The sequence below is a fragment of the Microchirus variegatus genome (genome assembly GCF_963457635.1).
Source record: "Microchirus variegatus genome assembly, chromosome: 6".
Classification (NCBI taxonomy): domain Eukaryota; kingdom Metazoa; phylum Chordata; class Actinopteri; order Pleuronectiformes; family Soleidae; genus Microchirus; species Microchirus variegatus.
Window position 1 is genome coordinate 915,085 of NC_139807.1, and position 23,452 is coordinate 938,536.

Below are 23,452 nucleotides of genomic sequence, written 5' to 3' on the forward strand. Positions count from 1 at the left end.
GTTTCCCTGGTAAAAATCTGGGTTCTGTGTAAGAACAGGTGAGAGGTGACTCACGCCTGTTCTTACACACAGGGCTGCACAGGAAAGTGAGAGACCAGAAAAAAAGAAAAAGGCACAATACTGACATTTAAAATGTGCAATTCTCAGTGTGTGTGTGTGTGTGTGAGTGTGTGTGTGTGTGGGCGGACAGGCCTCCCTCCCTGCACAACTCTCTCTCTCCACAAAACCATCTTTGTTTCAGGTGCCGTGGAAAGTTGCCGATGTTGCATTGTCACTTTTCCTGCTTGTTGCAGGGAGAACCCCTGCAGATCACCTGAAAGTAAACTACCTTATCCGTTTGCAGCTTTCTCCTTTTATACGTCTGACAAGTGAAGAAATGGAAGTTTTTATGACGTTTTTCGACGTGTTTATGCGTCATAAACAAAAGGATTGCATTTCCTAAGGTTGTTTCTATGCTACCAATTCTTCCTATATGCCAAGAAATAACCAGCAAATATAGTGACTGATAAAATGTTCCGTCATCTACACCACTGTTCAAAAGTTGTCCTTATTCTTGAAGGAAAAGCACTGTAGTCGTCCTTGCACTGGCCACACAGCATGATGGAACGGCCACCAAATTTTACTCTAGGAAACAAAGTGTTTTTCTTGGAATGCCGTGTTCTTTTTCCGCCATGCACAACGCCTCTTGTTTTGCCCAAATAACTATATTTTAGTTTCATCAGTCCACAGCACCTAATTCCAAAATGAAGCTGGCTTGTCCAAATGTGCTTTATCATACCTCAAGCGACTCTGTTTGTGACGGGTGCAGAGAAAAGGCTTTATCTGCATTACTCTTCCATACAGCATCTCCTTGTGTAAAGTGCGCTGAATAGTTGAACGATGCACAGTGACATCTGTGCAAGATTATGTTGTAGGTCTTTGGAGCTTGACTGTGACTGTTCTCACCATCCTTCACCTCTGCTGATCCGAGATTTTTCTTGGTCTGCCACTTCAGGCCTTAACTAGAACTGTGCATGTTTTCCAATTCCTCACAATGTTCCTCACAGTTGAAAGTGAGAGCTTAAATCTCTGAGATAGCTTTCTGTATCCTTCCCCTTGTGCAATGATGTTAGCAGATCTGAAAACAGTTTTGCTGGTTCTTTATTTTGAATAAAAGTCATTATTTCTAATCTGGTCAATGTCTTGACTACATTTTCTATTCATTTTGCAACTCTTTTGATGACTAAAGGTCTGACTTTTAATAGAAAACACAACAAAAATTGTATAGGTGAGCCCAAACGTTTGAGTGGTAGTGTATATAAAAAGGAAGGTGGAGATCAACATCTACCGAGATTACACAGATTAGGGTTCGTTTAAGCACGTAAAAGCAGCCCACTGGATTCCCGGAGACTTACCACGAGGCTCCGACAGACTGCAGTTGCCTTCACGATGTCAGCGTAGTCGGGGTGGGCTTCCTGTGGTAAAAAGATAAATCGCACACCACATGAAACACAGCAGGTTAAATCAAGTCAGCGTTCTCACACACTGATACACAGAGACTCATTCTTCACGATTTCCTCTCCCTCGCCGTACCTCCACATGTCGCTCCAGCTCCTGCAGCAGCGTCGGATACTTGTCCAGCCTCATGAAGGGTTTGCTCAGACTGGAGGTCAGGGTCAGGATCCCCGGAGCGCTGGCTCCTTGGCTCTCCATGAATTTGTCGAGTTCGTCGCTGTTCAACACAGAGAAACACACACACAGTTAAGAACGTTATAGTACCGTATAAACCTTCAATGCTACCAAAAAAAACCATCATGTTAAAATAACAGCAGTTAACATTTGTAAAAGCGATCATTTGCAGGCTCTAGCAGGCACACTGCCGTCATATATAACATGTATCCACTGGGCAGATAAATCCTCTGAGGCTGGAAGTTTGTGTAGGACTCTGTGCTGCTGCACTGTGGAGACAAGGATAGGACTTTTCGCCGACTACCGCTGCCCTCGTCTGCACTCTCGCCTGTTTCACGGACAAAGCTCAGCGAGACAACTATTCCAGGAATTTAGTCTTGTGACGTCAACAGTGAACGCGGAAGTCAATGGTGTGTTCTATCTGAGGACCATAAAAACATGAGTGAGTCATCTTTTTTCACACTTTGGTGACTGGTAGGGCCTCCAGAGTCCCAAATATAAGGATTAAAATGATTAAAAGGTTGATTTTGAATAATATAAGACTTTTAATATGTTGTGCATCACATCCAACATCGACGTATTAGGTATCATATTAAGTACACATTTGGATGTCCTGTCCATCTTTGTATCCACACACCTTTTTCTCAAGCATGAACGATAATACAATCTAAAGATTTGCTTAATTTATTTCAAAGAAGGTTCGTTTTAATTTCATTATTTGCCACAAACAATGAAACAGTGGAAGAACTAGGTCTACATCAACATGGGTTTGCTCCACTTTATGAGAGGTTGGGTGTAAACATTATGAACATTTTGTAGTTCTTAAATTTCACTAGCTATTGCTATTTTATATCGTATATCTATATAAAAACCTTTATACGTGTTATTATCTTCATTTTGTGTTTTTTTTTTTGCAGCTCTAAATTAATTTTATTAAGATAAAGAGGTGACAAAAATGGCTTTTTTCATCCTACAGGCTGCCGTCCCCTGGCCTAAAACATATCCTGAGACTGAAAATAAGCTATTTAAAAAGACCTACTTTAGTCACACAGACCAGAGTGTATTATGAAATACAGTTACATTGATTATAAAGCTATGTATAAGTCACTGATGCAGATTTGCATATCATCAACTTCAAAAAAACAAAAATACAAAGCTGTTTCTCAGGGCCCTGGTTCGGAAAACACAGGTTTATTTGATAACTCGGACTTGGTTAAGCCTGAGATGAGGGAAAGTCTGAGTTTCCTTTCTCAGGGTAAGTCACCTCAGAGTGGAGTTATGAATGTTACAGTATGCTCAGACTTAAACTGAAAACTGATTCAACTACTGGACCACTACGTTAATCTCAATGTTTGATAATAAAAGCAATATTTGTCATGCTAGCACACTTCCCTATTTATTTGCATCATATCAGTAGCACATATGGCTAACACAATGAACCTAATAAACACCTTAATAAAACGCAGCAGAAATCAGGTCTACAGTTTAGCTGTTTGACCTTTTCCTATCAGCTGCAGGAACACGTCGACATGTCGTAGCAGCGCTGCCTGGTAACTGTGAGCGACGCTCCTGAGAAGCAAAAACACGCTTAATGTGAATGAAAAAAAAAAAAACAACCAAACAGTGGCTCGCTCGCCTGTAACCACAACTGTTTGCATCCTGTCAACAGTTGACTTCTTCTGCATCGTTATCTTTCACACATCTTCATGTAGAATCTGGCAAGGCAGTTCATTTAAAAGCAAACCATAGCCATGTTGTTTGAGTTTATTTTACTTCACTGTGACTGTGCTTGTATCATAGCAGCAGTGTCATACTCAAAATGCAGTTTATTAATAATAATAAATAGAGTCAAGGAAACTTCTGTGTTTGTGCACACTCTCAGATTATCCTCCATGTGATTTACAGATGGAACGCCTGACACCTTGTGGCTCTCAGCTAAACTACAGTTTAAGTATAATCCTCATATCATATGGTAATAAACCATGTCAACTTTTATCAGACATACACTACCATTACTGTTCTTATTTTTGAGGGAAAATCACTTTTTATTCAATGAATATAACATTAAATGAATCATAAACACACTCTATACATTGTTAATGTGGTAAACGACTATTCTAGCTGCAACGTTTGGTTTTTAATGGAATATGTACATAGGTGTATAGAGGCACATTTACACTGTTCTAATGGTACATTGTGTTTGCTAATCACGTTAGAAGGCTATTGGATGATTAGAAAACCATTGAAAACCCTTGTATTTTGAATATAAATCAATATTTCTAATCTTGTCAATGTCTTGACAATATTTTCTATTCATTTTGCAACTCTTTTGATGAATAAAAGTCTGACTAGATGAGCCCAGACTTTTGACATTAGTGTATAGAAAGGTTAATAGTGGACAAAAAAACCAACCTGTGGAAAGTATATATTTTCTGCTTTTTTAATCATTAAATATAAACAAGGACCTAACAAAGTGAAGGAATACAATTTTGTTATCAGTAATTCATTTCATGAAACATCACTTCATCATGTGACCGGTTGTTGGGAACCACTGGGTCAAAATATGGTTTGAAGGAAGTGGTTTCTGTTTTAGTCAAACATTGTGCAGCATGAGTGACATTCAGTAAGCAAAAAAAAATATATATTAAAAAATAATAATAATATAGGATTGTGAACATCTAGGAAATCTGCTGTTGTGTGTGTGTGTGTGTGTGTGTGTGTGTGTGTGTGTGTGTGTGTGTGTGTGTGTGTGTGTGTGTGTGTGTGTGTGTGTGTGTGTGTGTGCAGGGGCTGACCTGTGATCAGTGAGGATGCAGACAGCTGAAGGGTGGCTGGAACAGTAAGCCATGTACAGAGTCTTGATCTGACACATCAGGTTTAAATAGCAGCCGGCCACTCGCTGCTGGCCCTCTGGAACTCTGCAGAGTCAGACACATGGAGACAAGGGTCAGAGACGTGGAAGAAAAAGGCAAATAAAGCAATAACATCACAACACACACAGAAAGACATTTTCATTGAAAATTGAAAAAAAAAGAGAGAAGATTTTCCCTCAAAAATAAGGACATTTCTAAGTGACCCCAAACTCTTGAACGGTAGTGTATACGTGCAAAATGAAATTTAAAAAAATAAAATAAAAGGACCTACTTGGTACAATCCTCCAAAGCTGCACATAGTCCCTGCTGGAAGGTGAGGATCTCCTCCAGGTTTCCACACAGGGTGGCGCTGTCTGCACTACTCAGCCTGAGCAAACACAGCAGATATAAGACAACAAAAAGTTGGATGTCATTGATCATAATAATAATAATAATAATAATAATAATAATAATCCCACTGTGTTTGCTCTTACTTGTCGCTGGCTTGCAGCGGCCGTAGGTAACAAGTCAGCAGCGTCTGTAACTCTTTGACAAACTCTCGCTCGTGCTCCACGATGTCCTGCACCACCTGCAACAGCAACGCCATCGGAATGTTAGCATGTTAGCACCGCAAAAACAAGGCTCTGGTTCTTGCTTTTTTAATTTAAGCTAAGAGGACAGCAGAGTTTAAATCGAATTAGAGGATTCACACACAGATCAGAGGGTTGTGAAGCTTTTTTGACCCAAAAAAAAAAGAAGAAGCTATTATTCAATTAATAAATACAGTGAGCTCCACTGGCTAGCCTCAACTCGCTGATGCTAGCATACAAAGCTAGCTGCTTCATGGGTCTGCTCCAACCTACGTAAATGCTCTCATAAAGGCTTATATTATGATTATTTTCTGGATTAATGGTCCAGAAAATGTCAGAAAATGTTAAAAACTATGTTCTCGAATGTCTTGTTTTGTCCACAAACCAAAATGATTCCGTTTTAACGATTTCTTTGTTATGTGGAGCAAAGAAACAAAGAAAATCTTCACATTTAAGAAGCTAAAACAATCAGAAATCTTGTTCTAATCATGAAAAAAGCTATTAGCGATTATCAAAATAGTTGACGATTCATTTAATAATCAATTATTAATTGTTTCAGCTCTAATAGGACTTTCAGGACGACTTCTACGTCGCTTATTAGTCTTTTGAAAGTCGCTTTGGATAAAAGCGTCTGCGCTAAATGCTTACATGTAAATATAAATGTAATAAACAGGACATTTGAAATGTAAAATTGTGACCGTGCACAATGTACGAGCAAATCAAATGAAGCTGTGCCATTTCTGGAGAATAATACAACTTGGGTAAAAAAAAAAGGGCACAGAATGATAATAAAGGCACTCACCACGCTGTAGTAGTTCTTGGTCAGCTGAGTTCCTTTAGGAGACACAGGCTTCTCTGTAAAGGAAACGAGCTTCGATCAGTAAGAAGTTCCCACTGAAATTGAAAATTTTTATTTTTTACGTCTTGGAACATAAATAATGCCAAAACTTCCAAAACAGAGCATTGATTGTTAAAGGCGCCATATGTAAGAATGCGGCCAAAAACGGTTACGACACTCAAATTCAAAATACCGAGGTCTTTTAGGTTTCCTTTTCTCCGCCATTGTAGCTCAGACGTAACTGGCAACCCGTGGTTGCTCGGCAGCTGAGACTCTACTGACTGCAATGATTGTAGACGGCGGTATGTGGCGCCACATGCCAAAACATGATTATAAACCACAAACATGATTTGCAGTCTGCAAAATAATGCAAATATTTTGTCTGTGCTGTTGTTGTTGGTGAGTTCAGTTTGTTATATGAACATTATTCCTGAGTCTCTGTGACATATTAGGAGGATTTTACAGCCAGTTGCTTCAGATTTATTACATAATGCACCTTTAAAGACGTGCTTGTGATGGTATTATTTTGAGACCGACGTCCCCATAGAGCCCATCAATTCATGACTCACCACAGGGTTTGATCTCCCGGACGTAGTTGCTGGGAAACCAGCCCGTCTTGCCGCCGAGCGTGCCCTCCCACCATCCTCCCTCCTCCTGCCGCGTCACAAGGATGGTGTCGCCTTTGTTGAACGACAGCTCGTCCTCGTTGTTCTGCTTGAAGTTGAAGCGAGCCTTCACCAGCGACTGCCCGCCGCCGCCGCCACCGCCGTTCTCGGACATCTCCTGTTGGAGCGATTATCATATATCAGTGAAATATAGCACGTTTTCGTTTGTGAAAATCGTTGAATGTAGAAGATGAAGTGACGTACCAGTGATTTGGATTGTCTACGTAGAGAGCCTTTGGATTTGACGGAGGAGAGGGTGTGTGAAGACGTGGACTGACTAGGAGACGAGGCGCTGGACTGCGAACATGACCTCTCTGCTGCACAGTCTGAGGACACAGACACACACAGAGGACATGTGGAGACTGTTATTGCTGGTTTAGGGGTTCAAACATCTCCTCAAAACACACACACACACACACACACACACACACACACGTACACACATGTAGAAATCATCACATCTGACACAGGTGCACAAAGGGTGGGGGGATATATATACTACCATTCAAACGTTTGGGCTCACCTATACAATATTTTTGTTGTGTTTTCCATTAAAAGTCAGATTTTTATTCATCAAAAGAGTTGGAATATGAATAGAAAATATAGTTGAGACATTGACAAGATTAGAAATAAGGATTTTTGAATGAATTGCACAAGGAAACACAATGTAATTATTAATTATTACTTTCCTTTTTAATGATTTTAATAATTTAAAAATAAGTATTTTAAAATGCATTCATTTCTGCTTGATTTTAAAATGTTAATTGTTTTGAATTGTTTTAATTTCTATTACTGATTTTTTTAGTTGATTGTGTGTTAATTTCAAATGATTTTAAATTGTTTTAATGTCTATAATTGATTTTTTAATTGATTGTGTTTTCATTTCAAATATATTCCCTTGCCTGCAAAGCACTATGAATTGCCTTGTGTAAGAATGGCGCTATACAAATAAACTTCACCACATTAACAATGTATAGAGTGTATTTATGATTCATTTCATGTTATATTCATTGAAAAAAAGTGTTTTTCCTTAAAAAATTAGGACATTTCTAAGTGAGCCCAAAATTTTGAATGGTAGTTTATTCCATTAAAAACCAGACCTTTGCAGCTAGAATAGTCATTTACCACATTAACAATGTATAGAGTGTATTTATGATTCATTTAATGTTATATTCATTGGGAAAAAAAGTGTTTTTCCTTCAAAAATAAGGACATTTCTAAAACTTTGTATATTTATCAAGTAGCTGTAAAAAGAGGCAACTTCCAGTACATACGGAAATAAAAACATGTCTCAGAGTGCATCCATGATGCAGTGTCCAGGAAGTGCAACTAATTAAAACACACCGTTTTATATACTTTCCTACAACTCCTTCTCTCAGAGTTATGTCACAGACGCAGCCAAGGCCTCGCTCTCCTGTGTCATCAGAAAAAGCTACTGCAGCAGAGCAGAGCAACAGTGGCTGTGATTTAGCTCCAGTCGCTGCCAGCTGTTCTGCAGAGAGTGCAGATCTGGAGATGCTCTGACAGAGGTTGTAATTTTATTTCCATTACTCACTCGAGAAGAGACACACGGCTGCCCTTGCAATGACGCGCAATCCTTCACACAAGCTAACAAGTGCAAACACACTGAAAAAATCCCTCTCCAAATCCAACTGGATGCAAGCCAGGTCTTCCTGCAAGCCAGGTCTTCTGTCTAATCTCATCGCAAATAGCAGGAGATAATAAAAAACGATGATGAGCATGCACCGCAGGCCTTCTAATGCAGATCAAATAAGGAGTTCAACTCGAGGCCAAAGAACTGACACTCTGAGGGACGTTCAAATGTGTTATGGAAACACTCTCTGTGAAATCCCTCCAGATTTTATCAGCACTGTCATCTGGAATCTGTCCACGGAGTACGTTAAAGATGGAAACGCAAGAGATTTCCTGATGTTTCCCATACGCAGAGACGTGAGAAAGCAGCAGGACGGTGCACATGCACTGGTGGGGACCCACTGATCCGCTCATGCCACTCCCCACATACAGAGTCGCCCTATGAAGCTCTGTGGTTTACTTTTGTAATTTCTATGCTGGCAACGATCAAAGAATTAACCTTAAACCAACAAAACTCCTGAGGTAGGAGAAGAGGAGCGAGGCTTGGAAAAGGAATGTTTGCCCTGTGGTTGCATGCCTCTACCAGCCTTCATTTTTTTATTTATATGTTTTAATCAAGTGAGGGTATTTTTTTTAGCTTAATGGAATTACGTGGATCATTTAAAGCTCCCATAGAGTGGTCCTATCGTACATATATGCGAGTTATGGAGGTCTACTTACATACATTCACTTGCTTTTATGGTCAAAAACCTCTTAGTTGCTGCAAACCAGCCAATCAAAATCTCTCCTCACTGAAGCTCTCGTCAGCCGCGCTGTTTCAGACTGAAATCTCAACCTTAGAAGACAGACTGTGTTGTGATTGGTCAGCCAATGAGGGCTTTCCAGGTACCTGGAAGTGACGTAATTAGCACTTCAGCTCTCAGAAGCGCAGCTCCCCCCTCTGGAGCGGTGGATGCACTGCTACTCATCATCAACAAAACATTGTTTTGACAATGTTTAAAAATGGTTTCGCCACGACTCCCCGCCGCAGTCCCCTTTTACGACTTTGACCCGGAGTCGGAAAAACACCTCCACAACGCCTCCACAACATTCTTCTTCTTCTTGGCTTCAATGTATGCAAACCGGATGTGCCCGGACTAGTGCCCGGAGCAGGAGGATCTGTTGTTCAGGAGACTTCAGGATCCTTACGTCACCATTCCAGGCTTTTTCAGAGCGTTTGTATCGTTGTCAGCAGTGTCTGAACCGCTTGTTTCCAAACTTTAGTGCTTCATAAACAAGGTCATGGTGCAGATAAACACCAAATAAACAGCGTGAATTGTAACTTCGGGTCTACGGGAGCTTTAAAATTCACTTTTGGCACAACAATGATCTTCAATCACAGGGGGTTTCAACATCTGACCGTCTTAAATTTCCTATTACAGCGTTTTCCCTTTGAATCTTTATCCAGACAACGGCGTTGTTGTGCTGGTGTCTATTTGAAAGCGACACTGGCCGATATTCATGCGAGTCAGAATATATTTCAATTTCATTACACCCGTTATGAATATGATCGTTCATTCATGTTCATCTTTTGTGTCTCGGTTTACAGGCGTTGAGATTTTTACACCCCTAACTTGCTTCACGGCCTCTATTGGTCACTAACCCACGTCTTCTGCTTCTTAACCAGCCAGATGAATAGAATCATAACGTTTTATGGACCAAACGATTAAAGGAGAAAATAATCGACAGATTAATCGATTATGAAAAACAATCGTTACTTGCAGCTCTACAAGACAATCATCATAACCACGAGCTGCAGCCTGAATGTCAGGCACAAGCTAATCCAGGTATGTGACAGATACAATAATCTGAAACATGATTGTATATTATGACACACGCCGAGGTGGGGGACTAAACAATCGATATCGCCGTGAGCTGGATTCAAAGGAGTCATCAAACCTCTTCAGTTCACCCAAACAAGGGCTTTGGAGCAAAGCAATCAGACCTGAGCAGTGCTGTGACGCTGTGTGAATCAATTCAAGCTGTGTGTCAATATTGAACAAACGCACTCTCAACATGGACACACAAACATATACAATAGACCAGGGGTGTCAAACTCATTTTCACTGAGGGCCACATCAGCATAATGGTTACCCGTCATAGAGAATAAATGTAATCAAATATAATAGTAAATAAAATAAAGGTAACTGCTCTGTAACATATTGCTAAATAACTTTCTGTATTTATTACTTATTCAAGTTACAAATGTGATGCATTAGAGATGTAACCCGGTCCGCGATGGTGATGCCGTCACTTTCGTCGTGCATTGTGGGAAATGTAGTTTATGGTCAACGCACGCCTTAAAGCAGCATAGACCTATTTCAACACAGATATTTAAGACCAATTAATCACTCGCGGGCCACATAAAATGACGTGGCGGCCCACATCTGGCCCCCGAGCCTTGAGTTTGACATGATAGACAAAGACAAATATTATTCATTGAGCATATATGGATGCAAATGAGACAATATGGCCCCTCCCCAGCATGATACAATCACACACTGTCATGACAGCTGGTCATGGGTAACACACACACACACACAAAATCATGATTCAGAATGGCTGCTTGGACAAAAAATAACACCATTAAAGCACATAATATATGATGCAAATGACATCAGAAGGCCACTGCTTACACTACCGTTCAAACGTTTGGAGTCACCTATACAATTTTTGTTGTGTTTTCCATTAAAAAGTCACAGTTTTATTCATCGAAAGAGTTGCAAAATGAATAGAAAATGTAGTCAATTAGCAAACACAATGTACCATTAGAACAGTGTAAATGTGCCTCTATACACCTATGTACATATTCCATTAAAAACCAGACGTTTGCAGCTAGAATAGTCGTTTACCACATTAACAATGTATAGAGTGTATTTATGATTCATTTAATGTTATATTCATTGAAAAAAAGTGCTTTTCCTTCAAAAATAAGGACATATCTAAGTGACCCCAAACATTTGAACGGTAGTTTATATAAAGTGTGTCAATAGGAGAAGTGAGAACACTTAAAGAAGCATTTATTTATTATAAATGACTTGAATTACTTCACATTTTTGACCTCCAAGGCCTTCTTTCAAATTTCAAAACAAAACAAATGTTAGCATGTACGGGTACCTTGTGTGGCGAAGTTGAAAGCCAGCAAAGTGGTCAGTACTTTGCCAAAATTCTCCCCGGTGTATAACCACTCCGGTTCAAAGCCCTGGAGACGTGGAAAAAGGGAACAAGAGGAGAGCATTCAGAGTGCATCAATCATATCTAATTAAAAACGGACGACTTATTTAAGGCCGCAACAAACATTAGACACGTAGTGAAAAGCAACACAGGAAAACATGAAGCATGTTCTGTGACGTTGGTGGGGTTTAATAAAAACAGGCTCATTTGTGTATCTCTGAATGCCAACACTCGCAATCTCTCACTGCTTTGCTCGCTCTCTCTCTCTCTCTCTCTCTCCGTCTGAAGACTGCGATCTTCTTTCCTCCAGAGGATAAGGTTACACATTTTAAATAAAACATCTTAAATATAGAGTTTGAGTCGTACAGCCATGGTCATGAGTTGTATAGGACGTCAAAACCGGCGCTAAAGCAAATGTCACCGCTACGGGGAAGAAAATACCGTGAATATGGTGATATCACTTTTTGTGATATAATGATTTTTTTTTTACCACTATTTAAAAGACGGTATAAAAACAAAGACTGAGCCTGGGGTCTTTTCACATGAGTCATGTTATGAATTCAGTTTACTCTAAAGCAGGGGTCTCAAACTCAAATGACCTGGGGGGCAATGCACATCTATTGTGGTCAAGAGGGGGGGCGGCCTAGAGAACAACAAGTGGGGAAAAAATGATTGCATCATGATATCACACGTTTACTTAATAATACTATTTATGATGCAAAATGAATGTATTAATATCAAAAACTGACATTTATTTTAAATGACATAAACAATAGTGTGGACAACTGTAATTAAAATTCATACCAGGAGCCGTTTTGGCCACTGCCATTTGTGGCTCTGGCCCTAACAAGTGTTTTTATATATGTCATTAAATGTTGTATATGATACATTTAATAATGGGATAATTATGACCAAATGTCTTATTATTACTGTTATAAAAAACATTACTAGCAAACATATATTGTATTCTATCACCTCGCTGGCAGCTGTGCCTCATCTACACACTGTGTTTAAAAGACGGTGAGGTCGTCAAGTTTTCATTACAACATGGTATTAAATGGGGGGCCGCATGTAATCCATTGGTGTGCCGCATGTTGCCCCCGGGCCGCCAGTTTGAGACCCCTGCTCTAAATGACTGGATTAAATCAGTGTGAATAAATCATAGCATGCAGCTCATAACACAACAACAACCAAAAAAAAAACCTGAGGCCTTGTGAGCAGTAATTGATGCTTCCTCTTTCAGCTTTTCAGAGGCAGAAGTGAAAGTAGTATGACTGCTCTCTTTGTGCAGTCACAGGACAAGTGTGGCCACAATTCAAAATAGCAATAGCTGCTTCACCGTGACGATCACATCGCTGACCATAGGATGGGCAGGGCTCGCCGACTGATACTTCTGACAGCAAACCTCAAACATTCTAATTACGGGGCTACGGCAGCGCAGGCTGATGGATAAAAGCAAAGTGGGACCTCCCAGACGTGGAAACGACTGAACCGCTGCGACTCTGCAGCGAGCCAGAGCTGCTGACTCAATGGGCTGTTTAAAGAAAAACCAACTCAAGTGATTCAAGATTATTTATAAAGCTCAAAACAGAAAAAACGACCAGTGTCCAGTGTGGAAAGTCACAAACAGGCTGACATCTGCAAATGATTTGACCCGGTTTAAAAGTAAAGGTAGCTTCGAAAATAGGGATTTTCTTTATCCTTACTACCCGCCACAGGGGCTCTATGTTAATTAGGAATTTGGATGAAATGTTTCTGGGGATAAAGTGTATGCCCCAAGGAAGGAATATGAAGATTTTGGTGGTGAATGGAATACAGAATTCAAGAGAGTTTTGTTTTTGTTGACCCTGTGTGCAGCCACAGCCACTGCAACATGACAGATAAGTGAAGAGGAAGTTAACGCTGTTGAATCACAGGTTGTGCATCACAATACAGCTTCGCTCAGGTCACACACACACACACCAAAATGGATGTGTGAAGACAACATATGACAGCAGAAGCAGGTCATAATACAAGCACAAACAACACAACTCTGGGATAGAGAGGGTTAAGTGAAGATTTACTAGCCGAGACAAAAACATCACACTTGAGGGGAAACTTACCTCCACTTTCAAAGACGAGCATCCTCTCAAAAACTCCTTGATATTGGAAACGCAGTCGACTTCGGTCCTCGGATCCTGGCAGTACTGAACACACACACACACACACACACACACGACACAAATATATAAACAAACACCTCGGTTTACACGCGTGCTTGTCTGACGCTCCCTGCCGACGTGACATCCATGTTTGTTGTGTGTCACACAAAAACGCGCCGTAGTGACACAAACGCGATACAGTAAAGTAGACCGAGAGAGAGTGGATTAAATATTCCTGCGTGTCCACACACACACACAAACCATTTACAGCACACAAGTGTCAAGTGACGCCGCTTTTGAGAACAACATCCGCTCTCTTTTTTTCTGACTTTCAAAATAAAAGATTAATTCACGTTTGTTTGGGGTAAAAAAATGTGCGCGGAGAAGCTTTGCTTTTTTTCCGCGAAATAGTAACTGAACAAAAATATGTTCGTGTGTGAAAAAGAACGAGATAGAAGAACAAGCAAGGCGTGCTTTTTTTTTTTTTAGAACATATAAGGTAAAAAGTCCCTACTTCCTGTTTCATTGTGTTTCCGGTTACACTGAGGAGACTTTCAGGAGGAAGTGACGAACTAGCTGCTGTACAACTGTTATTCATAATGATCAACTTTTAGCATCTCGGTAACGAAGCGTTAGCAATGTTATGAACTAACTTCACATATTACAACGTAGTCTCTGAGTGTGTGCGCATTAAAATAAAGTCCGTGTCTCCTGAGGTGTGTGTGTGTGTGTGTGTGTGTGTGTGTGTGTGTGTTTCACGCACTCCTCGCAGAAGAAGAATTTCTTGTGTTTTGGTGGGTGTTCACTTCGGGCTGACTTGTGTCAAGAATGCGGAACATTCGCTGTGCTTCACTGGAAACCGCATCCTTGAATAATTCCCCATTTATTGTAAAACCACCAGCGACGGAAGCCGTAGATAAAACGGCGTTTATTAAAAAAAACAAAAAAAAAAACACGAACAACTCAATGTTGATAACTACAACACCACAATGTCCGAAAGGCCCCAACTGCTGCGGGGAGAACTTCTCGGTATCAGTTACATCTGAAACCACTCCCTTCGTTTTTGTTTTTTTTTAAGTGAACGCCGTCGTTTATTATGAAGACATTGGTTAAAGTTAGCGTTAGCTCGTCTCCTCCTCACCTTGGGTGTGAAGCCAGGTATGAGCCGCTCGGTGAGCTTGCACAGGACGACCCCATCCTTCAGCGAGGTTTTCAGAAAGTCCTCCGGGTCCGCGATGTTCTTTTTCGGCGAGCTGAGCACTCCGAGTGATATCAACCACGTTACGGTCTGCTCCTCTGGATTCATCGCTCCACCGCGAGCATTGCTGTTGCGAGGAAAAAACTGGCGGCCTGTTCCGTATCAGTATGCGACTCACATCCGCACTTCTGCCACAAGTTGAGAGAAAAAAAAAAAAAAATACGAGGCGGTGGGGGGAAGGACTCTCTCAGAGTGATGATGATCACCCCTACTGGCAAACAGGCACCTCAACAATGGACAAACGGCAGCAGGGAAATCAGGAAATACCATCAGGGACTGAATCTGTCATCTGTCATGTGTTAACAAGAGATCAGATATTCATCTATCAAGGAAATAACTCTGAACAACGCTATGACTACTGTTAAAAACCACATGCAAATAACTAGAATAACTTAAACATGACTTAGAGCAGGCGATGACACGATTGCCTCACCAGAACAAATTCACTAAAAGCACATACTTCCATCTTTTCCAACTCATTGTCAATACACTAACCCAGTGAATATAGCAAGAATAATTGTTAAAAATAAATCCCATATCTGTAACCCCCCCACTAAAGCCCATTCACCCCCATAATATTCCATCCAAATCCATCATTTCCCTTTAGCGTTAAGCTCTTCACATACACATAAATATATGTGTTTGGAAAGCCCCATAATCAAAGACTACAAACTCATCAACCTCAGATAACATTTTCTCTAACAGGGTCTCTGCAGGTTTCAACAAGTCAAATTTAAGACTTTTAGAGACATTTTCTAAAGACCATAATTAGTACAATTTAAACGTGCATTATGTAATAAATCTAAAGCAACTGGCCGTAAAATCCTTCTAATATGTCACAGAGACTCAGGAATAATGTTCATATAACAAACTGAACTCACCAACAGCGACAGTACAGCCAAAATCTCTACATTAAAAAAAACATCTTTTGCAGACTGCAAATCATGTTTTGGCATGTGGCGCCACCTACCGCCGTCTAACAATCACTGCAGTCAGGAGAGTCTCAGCTGCCGAGCAACCACGGGTTGCCAGTTACGTCAGAAAACGAAACCTAAAAGACCTTGGTATTTTGAATTTGAATGCAGTAACCGTTTTTGGCCACACTCTTACATTTGGCGCCTTTAAACATGACTTGGAGCAGTAAATAACACTATTGCCTCAATAGTAAAAGCACTGAGAGCACATACATCCACCCTTTTCCCCTCATTGTCAATATACTAACCCACTGAATAAAGTAAGAATAATTGTTAATCTGTAACCCTCCACTAAAGCCCATTCATCCCCAGAATAGTCCATATTAATCAGGGGTTCTCAAAGTTTTGATACCCGAGGGCCAATTTAGGAAACCAACATTGGACTGAGGGCCGCCTCAAAAAGCAAAGAAATCCCATTTGTGATTATTCTAATGACCAGATTGCAGTTCTACAGCTTAAACTTATTGGTCTGTATCCAGTAATGTCCAATTAACATTTAACAAGCTTAGTAGTTCCTGGATTAAAACTATGGATATCACCTTTATTTCATTGCAGGCCGCCAGAAATGTTTCTGTGGGCTGCACTTTGAGAAGCAATGATCTAAATCCATAATTTTCCTTTAGAGTTATGCTCTTCACATAATCACTATTGTGGATATAAAAAAAATGTGTTTGGAAAGCCCCATAACCAAAAACTACAAAAATCAACCTCAGATAACCTTATGACATTTCCTTTAATGACTGACAACACAGAGCTCTTTTCAAATCTTTATTGAAAACACCAGCAACTGTTAATTTGATCAAATCCTCCTCAGACTCCTCAGTGTTATTCCCACTTTAAACGCGTTCCACGTGACGAGACCGGCGACTTCCAACAGATGCCCGTCGTCTGCGCCGTTATCTGAAATGCTGTACACAATGACAAGTGATTTCACATGGTTTAATTTAATAGCAATAAAAACAATTTTTAATGAATATACACTCAACAAAAACATAAACGCACAAAGAAAAACTTGTTATTGTTATGTGACGAAACAGAGTAACTCCCCAAAAATAACAGTACAACTTCTTGCGAGCATTAGGATCAATTTCAAAACAAAAGTCCTGGAGTAACGGCAGGAAGAACACAATGGGGCTCGATGATCCAAGTTCACAAACTCATAAATAGCGTGTGTCCACCATTAGCCTCACTCAGAGCGCTACACTGGCGACGCATGGACATCACCAGGTTGTCCATCGTGGCCTGGAATGACGCACATTCATAACGCTCAACCCAGCACTCGGCATGCCAATGGCACGCTCCCTCATGATTTGTGACATCTGTGGCATATTGACAAAAGTCCACATTTTGGTGTGCCCTCTTATTGACCAGACGATAAGGAGTGTCTGTGAAGTGGTCACGCATATTGACCACCACTCTGCCATGCTCCATGACTCTTGTGAGTTTAAATATTCAATAGGAGTGGCCGAGTGACACTGGACTACTGGGTTTGAGCAAAACAATTCATTCCATAAACAAATGCATCAAGAATCTGAGCAAATGTCACGACATTCTATTTTTGTTCACCATTTCAAGTTTGTGCGTTTATATTTTTGTCGAGTATTAAATATATTAGGCTTACCTGCACGAGCGCCCTGGGCTTGGGTTGGTTTAACAACTTGAAGACACAGTTCAGGTTAAGTTTCAAGGTCAAGTGCCTTCAAGGGACGTTCATCCTGCAATGAGAATACAATATTCACACGTTGCACTCGTCTTAAACATGTATTCATAAAATGTGAAAGTTTTTTTTTTCTTAAGTCCTTGGTCCAACTTAGAATTTGTTTGGTTTGTGTTTGTTTCCAGTTTGGCAACGTTGGAACGATGGCATTCTCCCAGAGGTCTCCATTGTTTGAATTGGCATGCTTGTGGAAAGGGTTCTGATTCTGAGTAAATCACTGTTAATTTAAAAAATGTTAACCAAAAAATAATTAGACATTTCTACACAATAACAAAAAGTGCTGTGGCCAATCATTTGACTGTGGAGTGGAAAAGGCAATAGGTGTTGTTTTGAGGGCTCGGTTGGTGTCAAAGGTCTCATTGTTGGAAACGGACGAAATGTCTCGGAATGCTCCTGCACTTGACAACTTAGCTGCTGAAAAACTGACTACAATGGAAAAAGCCTCATTTGGTTGACCTCCATTTGTCTTTTGTCCCTTGTGGCAAAAGTGGTCTTGGATTTCTGGCCCTTTTTTTGAGTGGAGATTGCAATACAGGACAATGAGAAACTGACTTACAGATGAGAAACAAAGAGGTTTGCTTTGCTTACCAGCTGTTGACTATCGGTGGAGTTGCATTTGGTTGTTGTTGTTGTTGCCTTTGGTTTTGTTGTTGCATGCCATCAAATGGCTCATAGGGAGATGGGTCCATTTCCAAGGAGACTACATTGAAACATTTCTAGAGTAACAGTCGCCTAACCTTTGAAAACAGCAGCGTCCAGTTGGAAGAATTAGCTCAAGTTACTTGTCTAGTTGTATAGCATGAGCATAGACTCACCTAAACGTCAGGACAAATGGCGTTACTGGGATTCATGTTAACGTCTCTGGTCTTGTCTTGAAAATGGATGAGCGGTGTTCAAAGTACAACTAAAAGCTTTATTAGAGTAGCCAGGCGTATAGGGCATTGCAGATACCAACAGCACTGAATGTACAAAACACTCACTTTGGTAACTGTACTTTTACACGAGCAAGAAAAGACTTAAAAAAAAGGTTTACACATAAAAAACTGGAAAAGTCAAGATACAGTTCATAGCTACGGTTCATATTCCACAGATTTAGACATGGCTACTAGCTCGTCTCGTCAGATTTCATCCAAAAAGCATCGTGTTTAGTGTACACGGAGACTATCGCTCGAGTTCATTTTCCAAGGTCAGTTCAGTATCTGCTGCGAGCCATTCCTCTATCGGCTCGATTGCCGCCGCGGCCACCTCGTGGCCCTCCACGACTCGAGCTGCTGTACGAATCGCGAGGAGGGTAGCCTCTCTCGACAGGGGGAGCCGGGCCCCTATCCTGTCTGCCCATTCGCTCGCCACGGCTAGGTGGGTATGGGTCACTCCGACTGCTGGGGTAACTGTCACGACTGCCATAGCCATCCCGGGAACTGCTGCCATAGTCATCATAACGACTGCTTCCACTGCTCCCACCATAGGATGGTGGGGGGCCCCGTGAGGGTGGGGCGCTGCGAGAGTTACCTGCAGGGTCAATGGGTCAGGTAATTGGCAACGTTTAATTTATACATTTTCTCGCACTGTAAAGTGCTCACTCTTTTGCCAATAGAAAAATGTCACGAGCGACACGTTTAAATGTCGCACCATGGATTCAAGCTTAAATGCAACATGGATATTTATAGTTGATATCTGCAGTAATGTATCCAAGCACAGGAAATAACCGGTCAGTGTTACCCCATCTCAGCATGCCATTGATTTGAGAAGCCTTTTTTTTTTCCTTTTAGAGCTCCAAGAGTTAGAACTGCAGGTTAAGGATGACGTTTTCACAGTTGTCTTGAGGGTTTTGGGACGGTTACTCCTTGAGGGAGTGGTTTCGCTAGGCAACACATACTGGGTGGTCAACAGATGTTTCCAGAGCTCCTTTTTGTTTCAAATATTACGTGTTACTTCTGCATATTGCAACAAAAACGATTATTTTCGTGAACGCAGACGCAACTGGTGTAATTGCTTATCATTTAAAAATGCCAATGGTCCTAATTTTCCAGTAGCTGGAAAATGCACGACAGGGATTTCAGAGACGCAGAAAATGGAACGAAGACGTTTAAAGAGGGTTTCTGTAAAGTTGTTTCCTCTGGGGAGGGGGAGAAACTGTAGCTTCTTCTGAATGGCGACTGTGGTAGTCGAGATACTATGATCTGGCGTGTTATTTGTGGTAGCTTTTCCTTGTGCCACAGAGCTTTGTTTTTACATTCACAGAGTCATATCTTACCATAACCATCATATGAATCGCGGTAGGAGCCACCACTCGGGCGATCGATATAGCCTCTCGGTTCACGGCCTCCCCCATAACTATCACGATCGCTGTAACGTAAGAACAAGTGTTATTAACCAGGTGTGATATGGCTTTTTTTAAAGCCTTTCCAATAGCTGATACACGCACCTGTACCCTCTCGACATTGAGCCATAGTCATCTCGGGAATTGGAATTGGAGTATTCTCTGTATGAGTAATCTCTGGGAGGAGGTCCATAATCCCTTGAATCTCTGGAATTGTAGTCCCGGCTGGAGTAGCTGTAAAACATGGCATAATTAACTGCAGAGCTGTAAACAGAGCTAAAGTAAAAGTATGTTGAAATGAAAATGCCTTACCTGTCTTTAGAGTTGTAATGGTCGTCTCGTGGCGATGGGTAATCGTCTCTCCTGGACATCATGGAGTCTCTGCGAGGTGGTGGGCCATAAGGATCTCTGTCCCTCGACATGGGTGCTGGAGAGCAACGACAAACCCGCTCCGTCATTACCAAATTCACCCGAGTCACACATACAAGTGCTTGAATTGGAACTAAATGATCAAAAATCAAACCATGGATATATTAAATGAAGTACAAACCAATGTCCTCATGCTTACCCCTGCTCATAGGACCAGATGGGGCAGACCTCTTTGCTGGGGGTCCTCCGTTACGTACTGGGGGCCCTCTTTTCATTGGAGGGGGGCCTCGGGATGACATCCCTTTAAAGAATGGTTCTCCATTTCCAGAACCATCATAGTAGTCTTTAAAAAATATATAATAATAGTAATTAAAATATGAATTTAAAAACATTTACATTCACAATTAATACAATAATTTTTGCCCAAAAATGTACCTCTGGATGGTGGGCCCCTCATACCGCCAGGACCTCCCCTTGACCCACGGGAGCCTCTGGTACCACGACTGCGTGAGTACATGGGTGGGGGTCCTCGCCTGCCTCCACTCTCAAACTGAGGCTTTGTAGCTTGCTCCACTTTGATAGCCTTGCCGTCGAGGGACTGTGGAAAAAATTCCACATTTCACAGCCGATTCATAAGAGAGATTTCTTAAAAAAAAGACTACGGCCGACCTAATGACAGACTTACCTTTCCATTCATCTCACGTGCGGCATCCTTTGCGTCGGCCGGACTTTCGAACGTGACGAATGCAAATCCCCTGGATTTGTTTGTTTCACGGTCTTTCATCAAAATAACTGAAATTAATAAAGAGCGGGTACAAAAGAGCATGACGTTAGTGCAGTCTAACCTTGATTATATTGTTGTAACAGTGTGAGAGGAAAGAAAGAAGAAAGCAGGCTATGATTACTACTTCCATTTTCTCACTACTATTAAAGGGTTTATTTTCTTTCACTTTCCTACCTTAGATTTTACCATGTTTATATATCTGAGAATAGTGCATGCTAATGCAAATGGACAGGAAATAAATGTGTGTAAATGTATTAAATTAACGTGCAAGCAGATGCTGGGTGACGTCACATTTGATATAATCAAATACAACGTGGACCAGGAAAATGCGAGCAACTTACATAATGAAACGGTATGCATATTTAACATTAAAACGGTTCGACTGCGCTGGGGGTAAAATCGTCAACAGTGGCTCCATTCATACCTTCGACTATCCTTCCATATTTGCTGAAGTACTGCTCCAAGGCCTTCTCAGTGGTCTCCGTGTTCAGACCCCCGATGAAGAGCTTCCCTGGCCGATCTGCCTCTGCCATGCTGCACAATTCACCACCAGCTACGAAAACACACGTAAAACGGTCAAATAAACACTCGGGTGTTTCTTCTGCATCACAGTGTATCGTCCGTCGTGGTCTGTGTCATCTGTATGTTATAGATATTTATGCAACTACCTCGCTCTTGATCAAAGTCGTACGCTGACGAATTCGCAAAATGGCGATGCACGCGCCTGCAGTCGCCGTTAGCTCCGTTGCTAACGCCAGCTAACAACTATCCCCGTTACCGGCGAAAGGACAGGAAACACCGACCGTCGCCAGATACTTTTCAATCATAAACAACGAATCCGCCTGAACGTTTAAATTAAAAATAGAATAAACAGAAGTAGGCGGCAGCGTTATCTCCACAAAGCTGTAACCGAAATAGATGATGTTCACGACACCCGTTCAACTTCTTCTTTTATTCCTTTTGCGGCGGACTCAAAGCCCCGCTGTTTAACACTGCCACCTATAGACCAAAACTGAGAATGACGGATTTTTACATTTTGCTCTTGGTATGTTGTAACCATAGACATGTTTGTAACCTATGGTTGTAACAACTCAAGTGACTACGGAAGCCCGTTTGGGGGAAAAAAAACCTGCCAGATACTTAGTCGTAATTATGAGTTAATTAATAATAATTAACAATTATGACTTTCTATCTCATAATTATGACTTTCTATCTATAATTTCGACTTTTTATCTCATATTATGACTTTTTGTCTCATAATTATGACTTTCTATCTCATAATTAAGACTTTCTATCTCATAATTATGACTTTCTATCTTATAATTATGACTTTCTATTTCATAATTAAGACTTTCTATCTCATAATTATGACTTTCTATCTCATAATTAAGACTTTTTGTCTCATATTATGACTTTTTAATCTCATATTATGACTTTTTTTTCTCAAACTTCATTTCTCATAATTATGACTTAGTATCTACAGTTTTTTCCCCCAAGTGGCGGAAACGGGCTTCCATAAGTGACTGACCATCATGAGTAAGGTATATATAATACAGACATAGTAACATAAATATATGACAAGTAAAATAAAGTGAATTAAATTTACTGGTACGCTATTACTTACTACCTATCCATAGCCCCTAAAATCTATCATAAATAAAAAAGATACAGGCAGGTTTTCTTTATAAAAACTTCACACAACACTTCCAAACTTGCCAAAAAATACAAATCAAGATTTGTGTCAGTTGCTTGACTTTAATCTGTGTGTGAATCAGGAGCTGTAGCCACTGGCACACCTTTGTATGTCTTTCTGATCGTGGGCAATGGTTTTACATCAACAGACTGTATATTTCATCATTGTTATTATGAAGATCAACTGACATTAAGGGGTTTTCTGTGGAACAATGGGAACATTCTTCCTGAAGATGAAGCTTAAACTCAGCCCAGGAACATTATTTGATTACCAACTATAGAAGATGACCTATTTACGTCTGCTCGGCCCAGACCTCAACAAACAGGTGAATGCAGTTAAGTTTCCACAGCTCCACCCCTACTTCATACAACTACTAATGTGTCCATACCTGTTTTTCTTGTCTGTTTGGTTGCCATGTTCAATGAAAATGTACCTGGATTATAAATGGACTCCTCTGCTTCATGCTGGGTCTGATATCACAGCTACTTCTTGCCAAATGTCATTAAAATGTTCAGAAGTTAAACATCTCCAACAAGAAATGATCTGGTTATTCAATGCATATATGTTTTCTGTGCAACTGCTTTGTTTTTAATGTTTGATTTAAATAAAATAAAATATTTGACATCAAAGTGTTTCGTCAGTTAATTGCGGATAATATAACGTAATGGTTGCTTTGAAGTAAACAAGAGTCTGTCGTTTCAGGCTGTCAGAATAAAGTGCAACATCCGGTGTAATCCCCCCAAACATTTTCAAATTAAAACGTTGCCTCCGTGTGTA

General features: G+C 40.7%; 2 protein-coding genes across 3 annotated transcripts in view; both read right to left on the minus strand.

Annotated features, from left to right (window-relative positions):
- The window catches only part of arhgef6 (Rac/Cdc42 guanine nucleotide exchange factor (GEF) 6), a gene marked incomplete at its 5' end in the record, with an annotated part of 27,333 nt that extends 12,467 nt beyond the window's left edge, over positions 1–14,866 (minus strand). The window contains 11 exons of the mRNA XM_083891152.1: positions 1,395–1,454; positions 1,573–1,711; positions 4,464–4,586; positions 4,813–4,908; positions 5,015–5,109; positions 5,913–5,965; positions 6,518–6,731; positions 6,818–6,939; positions 11,363–11,447; positions 13,522–13,605; positions 14,702–14,866. Of these exons, the coding sequence (XP_083747278.1) occupies positions 1,395–1,454; positions 1,573–1,711; positions 4,464–4,586; positions 4,813–4,908; positions 5,015–5,109; positions 5,913–5,965; positions 6,518–6,731; positions 6,818–6,939; positions 11,363–11,447; positions 13,522–13,605; positions 14,702–14,866 (1,236 nt within the window). The remainder of the gene's footprint in view (positions 1–1,394; positions 1,455–1,572; positions 1,712–4,463; positions 4,587–4,812; positions 4,909–5,014; positions 5,110–5,912; positions 5,966–6,517; positions 6,732–6,817; positions 6,940–11,362; positions 11,448–13,521; positions 13,606–14,701) is intronic.
- A 1,705-nt stretch (positions 14,867–16,571) lies between these two features.
- On the minus strand, positions 16,572–23,109 carry rbmx (RNA binding motif protein X-linked). 2 transcript variants are annotated; one of them, XM_083891629.1, is made up of 10 exons: positions 23,064–23,109; positions 21,407–21,535; positions 20,884–20,990; positions 20,634–20,796; positions 20,398–20,541; positions 20,142–20,256; positions 19,935–20,063; positions 19,764–19,855; positions 17,414–19,018; positions 16,572–16,700 (listed from the first exon to the last, which is right to left on the minus strand). In XM_083891629.1, the coding sequence occupies exons 1-9, from the start codon at positions 23,089–23,091 to the stop codon at positions 18,702–18,704; spliced, it is 1,224 nt and encodes a 407-aa protein (XP_083747755.1). In that variant the 5' UTR covers positions 23,092–23,109; the 3' UTR covers positions 16,572–16,700; positions 17,414–18,701. The 2 variants fall into 2 exon arrangements, with proteins under 2 accessions (XP_083747755.1, XP_083747756.1); XM_083891630.1 differs by lacking the exon at positions 23,064–23,109 and adding an exon at positions 21,651–21,911.
- Positions 23,110–23,452: the final 343 nt, after the last annotated feature.

Bases quoted from the DNA above. Each gene is read 5' to 3' on its own strand.
- rbmx (XM_083891629.1), bottom strand. From the start codon at position 23,091: ATGGCAACCAAACAGACAAGAAAAACAG. The intron at 20,991-21,406 runs GTATGAATGGAG...TATTAATTTCAG, and splicing joins ATATGGAAGGATAGTCGAAG to TTATTTTGATGAAAGACCGT. The intron at 20,797-20,883 runs GTAAGTCTGTCA...TTTTTTCCACAG, and splicing joins CACGTGAGATGAATGGAAAG to TCCCTCGACGGCAAGGCTAT.